Source organism: Acinonyx jubatus, chromosome E3 (genome assembly GCF_027475565.1).
Source record: "Acinonyx jubatus isolate Ajub_Pintada_27869175 chromosome E3, VMU_Ajub_asm_v1.0, whole genome shotgun sequence".
NCBI lineage: Eukaryota > Metazoa > Chordata > Mammalia > Carnivora > Felidae > Acinonyx > Acinonyx jubatus.
In genome coordinates this window covers 32,246,708-32,262,031 of record NC_069398.1, presented here as the reverse complement: position 1 = coordinate 32,262,031, position 15,324 = coordinate 32,246,708, and the positions used below count along the sequence as shown (strand labels likewise).

The 15,324-nt window shown below is 55.6% G+C and overlaps 1 protein-coding gene across 5 annotated transcripts in view; it reads right to left on the bottom strand.

Annotated features, from left to right (window-relative positions):
* TNRC18 (trinucleotide repeat containing 18) overlaps positions 1-11,672 on the bottom strand; it is an 86,240-nt gene extending 74,568 nt beyond the window's left edge. For 4 of the 5 annotated variants that reach the window (XM_053213310.1, XM_053213312.1, XM_053213311.1 and 1 more), the window contains exons 1-2: positions 11,278-11,672; positions 8,887-9,319 (exon numbers count right to left, since the gene is read on the bottom strand). In XM_053213310.1, coding sequence (XP_053069285.1) covers positions 8,887-9,073 — 187 coding nt within the window. In that variant the 5' untranslated portion in view covers positions 9,074-9,319; positions 11,278-11,672. The remainder of the gene's footprint in view (positions 1-8,886; positions 9,320-11,277) is intronic. The other variant, XM_053213316.1, reaches the window with a different exon arrangement.
* Positions 11,673-15,324: the final 3,652 nt, after the last annotated feature.

The window sequence follows — 15,324 nt, the reverse complement described above, 5'->3', positions numbered from 1 at the left end:
GGCTTTAGCTCCCCTGTGGGCAGGAGACTGGAACTCCTGCCTGGGAGTCTGGCAAACTCAAAAGGGAAAGATCTATAGAGACATTCAGGAGAGTTCCACAAGGGTCAATGGGTCCCCCCTAGCTTTGTTGTGCCTCCCATCTTAAATATGAAGAGACACCAGAGAATCAACCACCAGACACCCATGGAAGTCTCCAATGTGAAAGACAAGTGAGAAAAAAAAAAAAAAAATATATATATATATACACACACACACATACACACACATTCTCCAAGTAATGAGAATTAATGTATCCATGAAACAAGAACAGGGTGGCTCAGTCACTTACGTGTCCGACTCTTTGATTTTGGTCATGATATCACGGGTTTGTGAGTTTGAGCTCCCCATCAGGCTCTGTGCAGACAGCACAGAGGCTGCTTGGGATTCTCTTCTCTCCCTCTCTGCCCCTCCTGCTCATGCACGCACACATGCCCACTCTCTCTCTCTCTCTCTCAAAATAAATAAATAAACCTAAAAATTAAAAAAAAGGAAGAATATCCAATTATAAGAGCTCCTAGAAATTACAAACATTACATTGAAAGGTTAGAAGACAGTTAAGAACATGTCCCAGAAAGCTGAATAAAGAGAGATGGAAAATAAAATATAAAGTATAAAAAAAAGTAGATGATCAGTCTAGGAGATCCAATATCTAACGAATAGGAGTACTAGAGGGAAGGGGATTACAAAATACTAATAAAATTAATATTAATTCAAAAAAATAATAATAATTCAGCCTGAAGGACCTCAGTTTCCAGATTACTATGGCCTATGGAGCACCCAACACAGGAAATGCAAAAGAATCCACAGGAAGACACATCGATATGAAATTTCAGACCACACGTGATGAAAAGAATAGTAACAGTATTAATATCCATGAGGCTTACTTTGTGCCAAACAATGTCCTGGGCATTTATGTACATAAGCTCATTTAGTCTTCATAGAAATGGTAAAAGGTAGGCACTATTATTCAATTCACAAAGAAGAAAACTAAAGCATGTCCAAGACCACATGGCTAGAGAGTGTTGAAGCATGTTTGTGCATGAATTGTAGAGCCAATGCTCTTGATGTAGTTCTAAAACATGTTAAACATTTGGAAAAGGATAAAAAAAAAAAAAAAAGAAAGAAAAGGTTCACACATGAAGATCAAGAAACAAAAGAGCATCACACTACTCAAAAGTAACACTGGAATTTGGAAGGTGATGTTACAATTCCTTCAAACACCAGGGGTAAATTATTTCCAAAATGCCTGTCAAGTATCACAGTAGAACAGAGGCATTTTCAGGCACACCAGGCCTCAAAAAAACTTGCCTTCCGTGGACTCTTTCACAGAAAACTGCAGCAGGATGTGCTCTACCAAAACAAGGAAGTAAAGCACAAAAAAAAAGGAAAGCAAGGGAGTGAGGAAACAGGAAATCCAACACAGCAGAGAGATAAAGGGAGTTTGAAGGATTATGGCTCTAAAACAGGGCCAAGCACCAGGCAAACCAGACTAGACCAGAAAGATGGAAAACTCTAGGAAAGAAATATGCAAGAAAAGAGGCACTAATCCAGTACATATGACCAAATAAACAGGAGTCCAAGAGACTGGAAGACAGAGATTGTAAGAAATCCCAGCAAATTAAAGGGGGAAAAAAAGGCAATGAATAACTCCAGGAAATAAAGAAGTGAATTTTATTATACTACTTGGCTCAAATGTAGGCAATATTTACAAAGCCAAACACATAATAATAAACCTGGTTTAAACAAGACTTTATTTCACATATATTGGGAGGCTAGAGGAAAGAAACATGATGGGGCATGATATAACAACAATAATAAATACTTACTAGAGCTTATTATATTCCAGATGCTGTTCTAAGTGTTTTACATGTATTAACTATTTAATCCTCACAATAATCTCCTGAAGCAGTCACTATTATTTTCCCCTGTTTTACAGATGACAAACATTTTCAAGGCACAGAGAAAAGTAAAGAAACTTGCCCACGGTCTCACACTAAGAAGTAGCAGAGTCATGATTCAGACTCAGACAGTCCACACAAAATGCTCATCTTCCACAGAAGTCAACAGAGAATCGCAAAGACTGAAAAATACCTAGCAGGAGAAGCAGGTTATTACATAGAAATATGGATGAAAAGGCTTCAAGAAATAGCCAAAAGAGTTAACTAAAGGAATCAAGACTAGGGAGACAGGAAGCAGGGGATGGCTGGTTTTCTTCATAATTCTTCTTCTAACACTAACTGACTTTTAAAATGATGTGTAACTTTTACTCTAATGTTTATATTTAGCATTAAGCAGAACCGCACACTCTTAAAGGGTGAACTTCACAGTGGGCAGAGTATTCCTCAATAAAACTTTAAAAAAAAAATAAACGAGGGAAAGGATTTTAAGATGCGCACACAATTAGATACTAACGCACACTCACCTGCGTGAGTAGAATTTAAGGAAACTGACAATATTCATAGGAATGGTGAAGACGCGGAAGAGGTGGAATGATATTGCCAGGAGGGTACAATGGAACATCCACTGGAGAACGCACAACTGTTAAAGCTTGAACCTCCATATACCCTGTGAGCAAACAGTCTGCTCCTAGGTACTATATCCAAACAACTGTGTACGTATGTATACCAAAAGTCATGTTCCTAACACCAGTATCCATAGCAAACCCTCAGTGTCCATCGACAGGAGGGGATAAAGTAGTACTATTTTTCTGTATAATACTACACAGCACCAAGAAATAAATTACCGCCTCACACCGCAATACGGATAAATCTCACGTACGTACGACTGAGTGAAAGCAAGCAGAAAGAAAAGAGGGCACGCCGTATGATTCCACTTATATATAGAAAGTTCAAAAATAGGCACAACGATTCTAAGGTACCAGAAATAAGAAATGATGTTGGAGGTGGGGTAGAGGGTGGCTAGGAGAGAACAAGATGGCACCCTCTGGACGCTGGCAATGCCCTGATCTCGAGCTGGTTGGTAGTTAGACGGGTGTGTTCGTGTTGTAAATATGCCATGTTCTAAACACTCACGATTGAAGCATTTTACGGTATATCTGTTACACCAAATTAATTTAAAAAAAATTAAATTAAAAAAAAAATTTTATTTTAATTTTTTTAAATTCAAAAAAAAAAAAAAAAGAGAGAGATTCAATTGACGGGTTCAGGGTGGGACCCTGGAGTCCCAGAAGCCCATGGGCCATTCAGAGGGGCCTAATACACAATTCCAGAAGTCCCCTGGAGAGGACGGGACTAGAACAAGAGATTAGCTTGTTAACTTGATGACTTGTTGAGTCATCGGTTAATGATGACTATAATTCCAGCAATCACTTTTACTCGAACTTTTGCGAGGGCCATCCCTATGCTAGGCATCTGGCTGGCACTTGCTCATTCGAACTTCACAACAGCCGGATGAATTCAGTATCACTAATGGACTCATTTTATAGATGAGAAAATCAAGGCTTAGAGAAACATCCCACACCCAGTAAGTGGAGGAGCAAGATCCAAAACTCCAGCAGTCTAACCTCAGCTCCGAGGCCAACCTGCCTCCAGATAAAGCAGTTCTTTATCCAGAGATCAAAGGGTAGAATCTTCAGCTGGCTCGAAGGCCCAGAATGTGCAAGATTGGGAGAGCGCATGAAGAGGGTTTTTTTGTTCGCTTTCATTAGCTCACGAAGGAAACTCGGATGCAGGTGATGGCTGCATCTGTGGGCCTGCAAAGGTGGCACAGAGCTTTGGTGTTTCCCACCTAATAGCCTGACCTCCTCCGGAGTCAGATGCCAGGCCTCCGTGGGCAGCTAGTGTGGTCAGGACCCTGACCTTGGGGGCCAAGACTGACTGCTGGCCAGGGCTCCCAGGAGCCCCTGGGGAGCCCCAAGACCTATCCGGACACCAGCTCCCATGGGTCCCCTCAAAAGCTGGGCTGGGACGTAAAGGAGGACAGGGTGGTCACAGTGATGGGGCTGGAGTCTGGGTGGAGGCCAGGGCTGACGATGACCAGGAGGGAGATAAGTCAGCTCAGACCATACTGGTCCACGCTGGAACAAAAGCACCCCAAGCTGCTCCCATCCAAATCAAGAATGCCCAATCACCGCACTCTCCCCAATCTGTTCCTCCCCATTCCTCCACAAGCAGCACCTCCCAAAAATCCAGCCAGCTTCCGTCCTCCTTCTCTTCCCCTCCATGCGTCTTCCTTGTAGCCTGACCTCCACCAAAGCCCCAAACCCTGGCCGCCTCCAGCCTCCCTCCCTGGTCACTATCACCTCCCTAACAGCCTCCTTGCCACGGACTACCCACCACACAATCTCCAGCTGGCAGCCCAGACCAATTTTGCTAAATGCTTATTTTGAAATAATTTCAAACTCGGGGAAAAGTTTGAAATAGTACAATGACCTGCCATATGACCTTCCCCAGGTCCAGCCATTGTGAACTTTCTCACCCTGTATGTAACTCGGGCTCAGCGATTTATGGGTGTCTCCCATACGTCTATAAATTTGTCTCTTCCTGAGCCATTCCTGAGAGTAAGTTGTGGCCATCATGTCCCCTGTCCCTAGACATTTCAGTGTTCTTACTTCCAAAGCACAAGGGCATTCTCTTACATAACCACGGTCCAGTTATCAGCTTCATGAAACCTAATATTGATTTGACACTACCAGCTAATCTACAGCCCATATTCCAATTTCATCAATTGCACCCATGATGTACTTTAGAGCAATTTCTTCCCCAATCCAAGATCCAATCGCGGGCCATACATCGCCTTCTGCGGTCACATTTTTTTAGTCTTTTAATCAGGAACTGTTCTCGGCCTTCCTCTGTCTTGGCATGCCATTGACGTTTTTTAAGAGTCCACACCAGTTCCGGGACACCTGGGTGGCTCAGTCCTTTAAGCCTCTGACTTGGGCTCAGGTCATGATCTCCAAGCTCAAGCTCATGAGTTCGAGCCCTGCATGGAGCTCTGTGCTGACAGCTCAGACCCTGGGGCCTGCTTCAGATTCTGTGTCTCCCTCTGTCTCTGCACGCCCCCCCAACTCGTTCTCATTTTCTGTGTCTGTCTCTCTCTCAAAAACAAATAAAAACATTTAAAAGAAGAAAGAAAGAAAAAGAGAGTCCAGACCAGTTCTGTAAAACGTCCCTCACTTTGAATCACCCTCTCCGTTTAAAACCTTCCACTGCCTTCTCATTCCTCAGTGTGAAATTCCAAGACCTCATTACTGGCCTTCAGGGACCTGCAGGGTCCCCCTCTCCCCTCCCCGCAGCTGCAGTCACTCTCCCCTCTCCTAGTCCCTCACTCCTGGGAGCCCCTCACTCCAGCCCAAACAGACCCTGGGCATTCTCTTTCCTTCGCAGCCTGTATCTCTATTTAAAACGATTTCCTTCGACGATCTGTGTGTGTGCGACTACTGCCTGGCCCCCACACTACAATGGGACTCCGATGAGGGCAAAGATTTGCGTCTGGCCATCGCTGGATTCCCAGAGCCAGAGCAGTGCCTGGCGCGCAAGAGACGCTTGGAAATGGCTTGCCGAGTAAATGAACAAGGGAAGAAAGGAAGTGTTTGGGTTGACAGCTAAGGAACCAGTAGGCTCGGAGAGTCAGGGAGCCCAGGAGCCCCCTGCCGCCCCCCATCCAGAGTCCAGAACCTGCCCCAGGCCTCAGAGAGGAGGAAGCACCCAGCAAATCTCCTTTATCTTTGGATCGTATCACTCCACCGGCCAGTCCCACTGATTAATCTCTTTAAATCAATCCCAGTAGGCCGACGGGCTGGATTCCAGAGATAGAGCTGATGGACCCTGGAGAAGGCCCGTGGCCCCCTATTGTCCACTGGCCAGTCCAAAGTGCATGGCCTCCTGGTCCTGATCCTTGGGTTCCACCCCCCATTCATGTATCCTGCGGGGCCCAGCCAGCCCAGGGAGTGGGGGCAGGGAGAATAAACATCCAAGTACAAAATCCTGCTAATAGGTCTTTAATTGCAGCCCGAGGAGGGCTGGGTCCAGGGCTCCCAGCCCCAGAACTGAAGAGGGGAGCCTACCAGGTGCTTGTCACTTACTTGTCCATTTCACTGACTGCTGAGAACATTTAAGAGCTCACTCTGTATAATAATATCCAAGGTTACCCGCAAGGTAATGGCCAACCAAACCCCATTTATTCTTTATTTGCCTCTTTTTCTGCACAGGAAAGAGCCAAAGCCCTCAGCCTAGACCGAGGATGCAAAAAGGCATCCCCCCCACGCCCACCCCGGGGATCCTCACTCACCACAGTGCCCTGGTGGCCACAGCCCAGCCCTAGCCAGGGTCCCCCTCCGGCCAGGAGTTCTCCCAGAGTCTCCCAGGGGAGCAGCTCTGGTAGATTCACAGGCTCCCCTACCCACTCTGGACAGCAGACTAGGAAGGGGTCGGAGGTAATCCGGTCTCACACTGCCTCGCTGTGTGACCCAGGGCAAATGGCTCAGCCTCTCCTGGCTTCCCAGAACAAAAACAAACAAATAAAGATAGGGCTGATAACGCTGGCCAGACCTAAGAAGCTGACAGCCAAGTAGGAGAAGCACCTGAAAGAGAAAACTTAGCACCTGCACCCAGCAAAGAAAGAGGGGGAGGGGGGCTGGGTTGAGGAATCTGTAATCCACCCCACCCGAGCAGTGAATGGGAAACAGCTCTCTACCTCCTGGCTAATAGGATTAGCACTGGGTTGGGCTCTGGGCGTTGGCCTAGGGTCCAGGGTCTCCCTGAGGCCACTCAAGGTGGAGGCAGCGAGGGACAGCGCCAGCTTGCCCCCCACCCCAACCCTTCCTTCGCAGGTGAGCATGGCCACAGCAGCACTTTCCAAGCCTGCTTGCTATTTCCTCCATGACCTCAGCTGCCAAGCATGCAGGAGGCAGACGGCTTCTAAAGCAGGAGGCTCAGAAGACAGGCCTCTGCGGCCACCTCCAGCTGGACTTCCTTGTCCTGCCTGCCGCTGTGAAGGTTCTTCACCTATCCAGCCTCAGCCTCCCCATCTAGCTAATGGGCGTTAGTCTGCCCGCTGGGCCCTGGCACACTGCAGGCTGCCAGAGGCACCCCCTTGAGTAGTAGCTGTTTTCACTGCTTCTCATTAGGGCACATGGCTCTGTCAGGCAGGAACCAGGCTGGAGATGGGACGCCTTCTCCCTGGCGGGGGGCGGGGGGGGGGGGGGTGGTGGGGACACAGAGACCAGGGAAGGCACCCCCAGCCAGGAAGACCCAGGGTCTGACTCCCAGGCCGAGGGATGCCGCCACGACCCTGGGGTGAACTAAGTGAAGGGATGAACTCAAAAGAGAGGCAAACACAAAAATTACCCTGGCCTCAGGGCGGGCAAAAGGGGATGGCCACGCGGGCAGCCCCTAACCCCTCCCTGGGATCCTGGCACCACGGTAGAGAAAACCATAGCCCTGGTCACGGCCCCCTGGGCAGAATGCGGCCTCAGCTCCAGGGGGGACACGGGCACGAGCCCCCAAGCCAAGACCCAGTCCTCGCACCCCGGCGGGCAGGGATGCCCGGGCTCGCGGCCCCCGCGTGTGCCCCTCCCCTGCCCGGCGCCTCACAAAGGCCCTTTGTCCCTCTGAGCCCCGGGACTCCGGTTCCTGAAAAGTTCCGTAAAAAAAATCAAAGACACAGGCAAAACCGGCCAGCGCGGCCTCGGTCGAGCGGGCAGGGTAGGTGGGACAGGGCCAAGGCGGCCACTGCGGCCGGAGGAGTCCCTTCCAAGGCCGAGGGGAGAGTCGGCGGCTCCCCGAGAAATCGCAAGAGTCCCAGACTACACTCTGGAGTGGGAGAGGTGGCTTTTTTTCAAGTGAAGCGTAGGACGCCAAGCAAAGCAGCTGGAGGCAGCCGGGGAGGAGGGAGCGGGTGTCCTTCGGCGGCCGGCGGCAGGTCTGGAGGTGCCCCTCGCCTCCCTTCCCACCCGGCTGGACTGCAGCGGTCGCGGCCCGCCCAGGACGAGCTTCTCCCGCCCGGGGGCCGTCCCCACCGAGCCTCAGCGGCCCCTCTCGGGTTAAGGCAGAGGCCTCCGCGGCCCTCTCGGCCACCTTCTCCCGAGGTTCGATGTCAGGCCCAAGGTTTTCCCTCCGCCGCTCGTGCCCGGCCAGATCCGCTCGCACGCCGCTTCCTTCCCCGAGCTTCGGGATGGCGGCGGCCCAGTCTCTGCGCCCCACCGCGCCGCGCGCCCGCCTTCCCGCCGGAGAACAAGGGGCTCCTGGGGCCGCAGTCGCTGCCCTCCTACCGGGGTGTGAGTCCCGGGGCCGCCGCTCTCCTCCCGGGGGCCGAGAGGTGGCGAGACGGTCCCCGCCCGCCCGAGGCCGTGGTCTCCGTTCTCCCCGCAGCCTCCGACGCCGGGGCGGGACGGAAACCCCGCACGCTGCGAGTGGAGGGGCTAGAACGGCCCACGGGCGCCGGGCAAGGGCGTTTGCCAAGAAAAGGATTCGAGCTCGGGGAACGGACGTCTCAAAGGGTGTGGAGGGGGCTTGTTCTTTTCTCGCCCAGGTTTTGAAAACCCCAGTCTGGCCCGGAGCAGCAGGGGCCCGGGAGTCGGAATCGCCCCCGGAGGCCCCGGTTTCGGCAGATGCATATGCTTCGGGAGGGCATGGCGCACGGGGGAAAGCAGCCGAGCCGCGCACCCTCTCCTCCGGGGCCTCGGGAATGGCCTCCGTCCCGGGCCCGGGGGTCTCCCCGCCCTGGGAGCTGAGCCTGCCCGCACCCCCGTGGACCCTCCCAGGGAAAGAGACGTGCCGCGTCCCAAGAACGCCAAGGAACAGGCCGAACAGTTTTTCCCGGGCCTCCCTCCCCAAGATCCCGGGGGGGGGGGGGCAGGAGGGGGCGGCCACGGCGCAAGGCACTTACCCGGGTGCGGGTGGAGATTGAGGCCAGCCATGTACTTCCCGGGCGGCAACGGGCCGGGCAAGCCAGAAGCAGGCAGGCGTCCGGCCGCAGTAGTGCCCACGCGGTGGCTGTCCATAGCCAGGCCGGACAGCAGCGGCGGCGGGGGGCCGTGCACGGACCGCGGGGGCCCGAAGTCTCGGCCATCCATCCTCCGCGGGAGTGCCGCAGCCAGCCCCCCACCCGGCCCGCGGGCCTCGCTCAGTGGGACCTAAAAGTTCGGCCTCGGCGTAGTCCCAGAGTCCTCGGGCGGCGGGGGCTCCGCGGCGTGCATGGCGGCGGCGGCCAGCGGGGTTTGCGCTCGGCTGCGGGCCCGCGGCCCGGGGCGCACGGGCGGCCGGCGGTGGGGCCCCTCCGGGCGGCCAGGCGGAGCTGCGCGAGGCGGCGCACACGGCGTCTTGGCGGGGAAAGGACACGGGCCGCGGAAGAAACAGAAGGGGGGAAAAGGAAAAGGGAAGGGGGGAAAAAGACAACAAAGTTTCAGAAAGTCGTCTTGCCGTTCGGGGTCGAGGAATGCGGATCTGGTGGCCAGAAATAAAATCGGGGGTAACCCGTCCTCCATAGAAAGTAAAAATCCATGCTCCTTGCTCCGGCGGCCGCGGTTCCCGGGGACCCGGCTCGGAAAGTGGCCGGTGGCGCGCTGCGCCCCAGCCTAAACTGGCTTGGCGGCTTACGGGTCCTCCCGAAACCGGGGAAGGCCCCTCGGCCGCGCCCGGGCGGCATAAATACAAACCTCCCGAGTGGGACTGATTCCTGGGCGTCACATGCTCCGGGGTTTCAAACCGTGAAACCTTTCCATGAGCAGTTCGAAATGTCTCCCTAAACACTGGGTCACTATCTGATCCGGAAAGTTTAATATTTAACCTTTTTGGCCCCTGGCCTGCCTTTTTGAGTCTGGTTTCCCTAAATTCGCCCTGAGCCGCCAATTAGTGTTGTCTTTTGTTTTTTCGGTTTTTTTCGTTTTTTTCCAGGAGAGAAGATGCAAAGCTGGTTTATTATTTTTAAAGAGGCTCGTGCCTCCTCCCGCCGCCCCCCTCGGGCGACTGTGAGTCGCAGAGTCTGAGTCCGAGGACCCGAGACGTGGCATTCTCGCCCGAGCACTGGAAAGAATCCTTCAAAACAAGCTTTGGTTTCATTTTCCAGCGCCTTGGCCTGGGAATCCTGCGGCCCTAGGACGTGGCCTGGCGCGGGGGATTTGGGGGGAGGGGGGCGGTCAGAGGGTAAGCAGGGGGCTGAAGGGTCTCGCTCCTACCCTAGCTCCCCCCCCCCAACCCAAAAATAACCTACAAAGAAAACCTTTGCAGCGCGGGCCGACCAAGGGGCGCCTCCCCCAGCGTTGGGTAAATCCCCCTGTAGTTCCAGTTTAAAGCTGTTTGTTTAAAAGATTTGTCGTTTGCCGATTCCCATGGGGGCGGGAGGGGGTCTTGGAGCCAACCCTGCCCTCGCTCTCCGTCTGCCCGCAGCAGCTCGGATTCCTGATTCCGAGAGGCCCGGGCGTTTCCTAGAGCCACCGATCCACGCCAAAGCCACCGGCTCCCGGGTGCCCGCCCTGCGACCGGCGCCCAGCCCCCCGAACTGCAGACCCCCTCAGCCGCTGACCTCCCGGCCTCCTTCTCCAGCCTCCCTCCCCAACTTTGCTAAGGGTGCTTATTTTAACCCGGTTTTGGTTACAAACACCCTCTTCCCTCCCTCCCTCGCTCACTCCCATCAGGCTCTGGTTACCAGATCCGCGTTTACTTTGGAAAAATCTAAGATCGCCACATCCGAGGATACATGTCTTAAGGAGGCGATGAGCTTTCCGTGATTTTTTTTTTAAATGCTCTTTGTGCAGCTTTCTTTTAAAAGCTAGAGCTTCGGAGCATGCCCCAACGCCCCACTTCGGGGAAGTCGAGGTGAAGGCCCCTGGAACCCCCTCGCTCTGGTAAAGAAGCTGGCTCGGCCATCTGTGGGCTCCGCTGCGTTCTCTCTACTTTTCTCCCCCACTTAAATGCAGTTAAAATGGCTGAATTCCGGCTTTTAATTAAAAACAGCCTATAATCGAAAACGTCTCGGCGTCCCTGGCTCCCCCGCCGCCTGCCGGGAACCGAGAAGGGAACCGACGCCCCTCAGCCCGGCTGGGCGGGCTGAAACGGGGCTGAGGGCTCAGGTGGGCGCCCGAGGCACAGCGACCCGCCCCCACCCATCCCAGGGCGCCCCCACCTCGCCGATGCCGGTCCCCGATCCCGTAATCGGGGACCGCAGAGCTGCGGGGATCCTCCCGAGGACCCCGAGGGTGAGGCGGGGTGGGGGGTCAGATGAAGAAGTTTGGAGACCTTCGCGCCCGGCCAGGGACGGACGGGCGGCCCGGCAGCGTACCTGGCGCGGCGGGGCTCCCGGCTCTGGGCTCCGGCGACGGCGACTCCGGTGGTGGCCCCGGCTCCCGGCGCGGCTAGGCGCCCGTGCTGCCCGCCATCCCGCGGCTGCTGCTCCCCTTCGCCACCCGCAGCCGCCTCACACTTTTTGCCCGCCTTTCCTTTTTTTGGTAGAAAACCGCTCCCCGGGCCGAGCGCTCGGCGCGCCAACTCCTCCGCCCTCCCGCGGCCCGGCTCCCGCAGCCCCCGGAAAAGCCAGCTTTCCTCCCGCCGAGCTCCCCGCTTTTTAATAAAATCCAGGTAGCGCCGGTTTAAAGAATCCCAAATCTCCATATACAGCCCGGGATTGGAAAAGGTACATTACACAACCCCCCTTTCAAGTTCCTCTCGCTGGATCTAAAAAAAAAAAAAAAAAAAAAAAAAAAAAAAAGCCAGAGGGAGGGGGAGGGGGAGGGGGCAGCTGGGGGAGGGGAGTACTCTCCAGCGAAGAAACACGCATTGTTCCCGGGCGCCCGCCTCCCCCCACCAGGCCAGCCCCCGGCCGCCATCCATTGGCCGCGCGTACCGCCAATCACACGCATGTAAACACCTTGGCCCTCAGCCATTCCTATAAAACCAATTACGGACCTAGGGGCTCCAGCAGTTTCCAGGCTCCCCACGGCGGGGCTGAATGATCAAAACTGGTGGTGAGAATTTTTCCCGGCCGTTTCTAGGCAGCCCTCCCCCTCCACCAGCTCGAACCCCCCCCTTCCTCCCTCTCCTCTCTCTTCCTACCCCCTCCCCCGGCGTCTAGGCTGAGTGATCAAAATAGAGGAAGATGGTTGTCGCCGCAATCCAGGGCTTTGCAAGGCGCGGTTTAATGGGCCGCCTGTCAGCTTCCTGCTCGCAGGAGGAGGTGACAAGCCCAGCGAGCCGGGAAGGGTCTGGGGCCCGGCGGGCAGCACCCCGCGCCCGGGCCCCGGCCCCCTACCTCCCCTGGGGCGCGCCTTCTAGAATGCGCGGTGGAGACGCCAAAACAGACAAGGGCTGCTTTTTCCCTTTTTTACTCCCCCTTTTAAAACAAAGCAGCGATTCATTCCTTTTCCCCCAGCAGCGCGGTTGGGTGGGATGGGCAGGCGTGAAGGCCGTTTTCCTAGCCCCGGCCTGCGGGTCCCTCCCTGAAACCCTGTGTCAGATGGTTACTGATTAATATTTTGGAGAGGCCGCGGCGGCGGGTAGCGGGTGAGTCTCTAATCTTCTAAAAGGGGTTCCTATAGAAACGCGGGCCAGGGCGCACCCCCCGCTCGGCCCCGGCCGGGGCTGTGGCGCTTTGCACCGCGCGCCCTTCCCCAAAGCCTTTCTTTGCGTGGGCTCTCCCCACCCCTCCCCCCAAAAAAAAATCAGAGCAGAAAAAAGGATTAGATCGGCTGAGCGCGAACTGACTCCCTCTCGATTCTGACATTTCAGCCTATTAGCATTTCTCCACGGGGCCTTCTGAAACCTATTAAAGTGTAATATTAAAAACCTCTTGGCTGGGGGCCTCTCTCGCCTTCCATCCGCCGCGCCCCCTCCAGGGAGGGCGAGACCGGGAAAAAAAAAATCTGTTGAGCTCAGAGGAAGCAGAAGCCAAGCCCAAAAAGTGCTTGGCTGGCCGCGGCAGCTAAAGGGGGAGGGGAGCACCAATCCCCCAGACTTTGTACTTTTATTTTGCGCTTTCAGCAAAATCCTTTCTGAGTGGAGTCGCCGGGAGCTGCCCGCGGCAACCTACTTGGCTGCGGGCGCAAGGACTGCGGACGCGGTCGGAGGGGCCGCCCTGGGGGCCCCTCACCCTCTCTCTGCAGCCCCGCAGGGACCCATGCCCGGCTGGGCATTACGTACCCTCAAATGGAAGCTTGGAGGGGCAGAAATCCTTGCCGATCCTGCCTCGGAGAGCAACCGCGGTGATTAGATTTTAATTAAAACAAGAGAAGCCCGCTCTTTCGCCCTGCGCTGCGGACTCAGCGTTTTCGCATCGCTGGGTTTTTTTGTTTTTTTTTTTAATCCATTTTTAAGCAACTTTTCTGGAGGGGGGAAAATGAGCTAGTTGGCGCCCGTCCGTTCTACTTTCTTTTCTCCACTTTTAGAAGAAAACGGACGGGGAGGGGTAGGCTTGGAGAAAGCCAACTGGGGGTGTCTAATTTAATTCCAGTATAAATTTGAGGAAAAAAGTTCAGCCTCTTGAGGGCAGTTTCAAGTTGCCCTGCAGGAGCCTCTGCGCTGGTTTCGAGGCTGCCCTCTTTTGGAAGCTGGAGCTCCGCAGGGGGAGGAGGGAGGAGTGAGAAGTAAAGAAAGGAACGAAAATAGCCGGAGCCGAGGGGAACAGCGGCGGTGTCCGCGCGAAGGTCTCAGTGGCGGCCGGGGCGGCGGGAGGTTCCCGGTGCGGCCCCGGAACGGCCAGGAGCAAAGACGGAGAGGAGAGGGGGGTTAGAGAAAGGAGGTATTGTGTCTTGTGTGCCTTGGGGGAGGGGGTTGACTGCAGAAATAAATGCATTTGAGCTGCGCGGGGCTGCTAGAAGCCAAGGCAGGGGGAAGGGGCTGTGCGTGGGGGCGCAGCCCGGGTAGGCGCCTAGCATCCTTGAACCTTATCCGAAAGCCTTTGTGGGTCCCTAATAAGCCCTCCCACGCCTGAGCCCCCATCGTTTCCCCACCCCCCTGGTTGCCCTCCAATATTCGGAGCCCAGACCTTGATCCCCACCCCATTATCCCCGCCCTTGATCTGGAATGTTTTGTTTTGTTTTAATCTTCGTATAGCTCAAGCAAAATATATCTTGAGAAAGTTGAGGTGGGGAATACAAAGGACTTGAGGGGCGGAAAAAAACAAAGCCGATTTTTATAAATGTTTAATGTTTTCACCCCTGGATGCTCCAAGACGCCGTAATTGTGATGGCGGGGTATGTGTGCCATAAATCATTTAGTTGCTAATAAAAATTCTGCCTGTTTGCCCTGCATTTGCCAATGGCGTTTGCATTTTCCAAGTATGTGCCTTTCTCTGCGTGGCGATCCGAGCCTGCATTTCATTAGGGTCGAGGTTCGGGGCAGGCGAGACCCCCCCCCCTCCGCCTGCCCCCTCCTCCTGGGCCTTTGTGGGCCCCAGCCCCCTCGCGCCGCCCTCCCGGCACACACTCACACCCGCGGCCGCGCGGGTCGCCTCCGGAGCCCGGCTGGGCGCCGGGCCTGGGGACACGGAGGCAGCTGCTCCCGGGTCCTGGCCGCGGGGTGCGCAGGACGGCCTGCCAGCGCGGGCTCTCCGAGCGCGGCGTTCGTGGGGGCGCAGCGGGCCCCGCCGAGGAGCCGCCCGCCCCGGCCGATCGGTGCGCGCCCTAGTCTTTGCCGCCCCCTCGCCCCCGCCCGCCGGGCCCCGCGCCCCGGCGCCCCCGCAGTCGCTGGGTAAACAGCGGCCGGGAGCCATCTTGGGGCGGGGGGGGGGGGTTGAGGACGGATCCCAGGCCGAGTGGTGGGCGCAGCCGGGCTCCTTCGCAGACCCCCGCCGACGGTCGTCGGGCACCTCTGGGGAATCCCTTGCCAAGCTTCGGGGTCTGCGGAAGCACCCTGCCCGCTCCGGCGGACCACACTGAGACGTCAAAGCCCGGCCGGGCGCCCTGCGCGGGGCGGGTAGGAGGCGCCGGGTCCGCGGTCCGCCCGGGTCTGGCCGCCATCTTCCGCCTCCCCCTTCTCCCCCCACCCCCCCGCCACATACTTGTGTTTACCCGGCGGGATCCTTGGCCAAAAAGTGTGTTGACGCAGTGTGTGTGTGCGTGTGTGTGTGTGTTTTGTACTGACTGGGCGGAAAATCGGCTGGAGGGGGGACCTCCTCGCAACTTGAACCTCAGTTCCCGGAGAGCCTGCCCAGGCCCGCGCTCTTGTCCACGGCCAGCCTGGGCCGCCAGAGCCGAGGCCTTTTGTGTGTTCTAGGCCTCCGGCTCTGTGCACGAGGCCCCACTGACAAAATTATTCCCCTTTGTTTTAAAACCAAAGGACAGCCCAACTTTGAGTCCGGTTCTCCTCGGCCGCGCCTTTGTCGTGGAGGCACAGC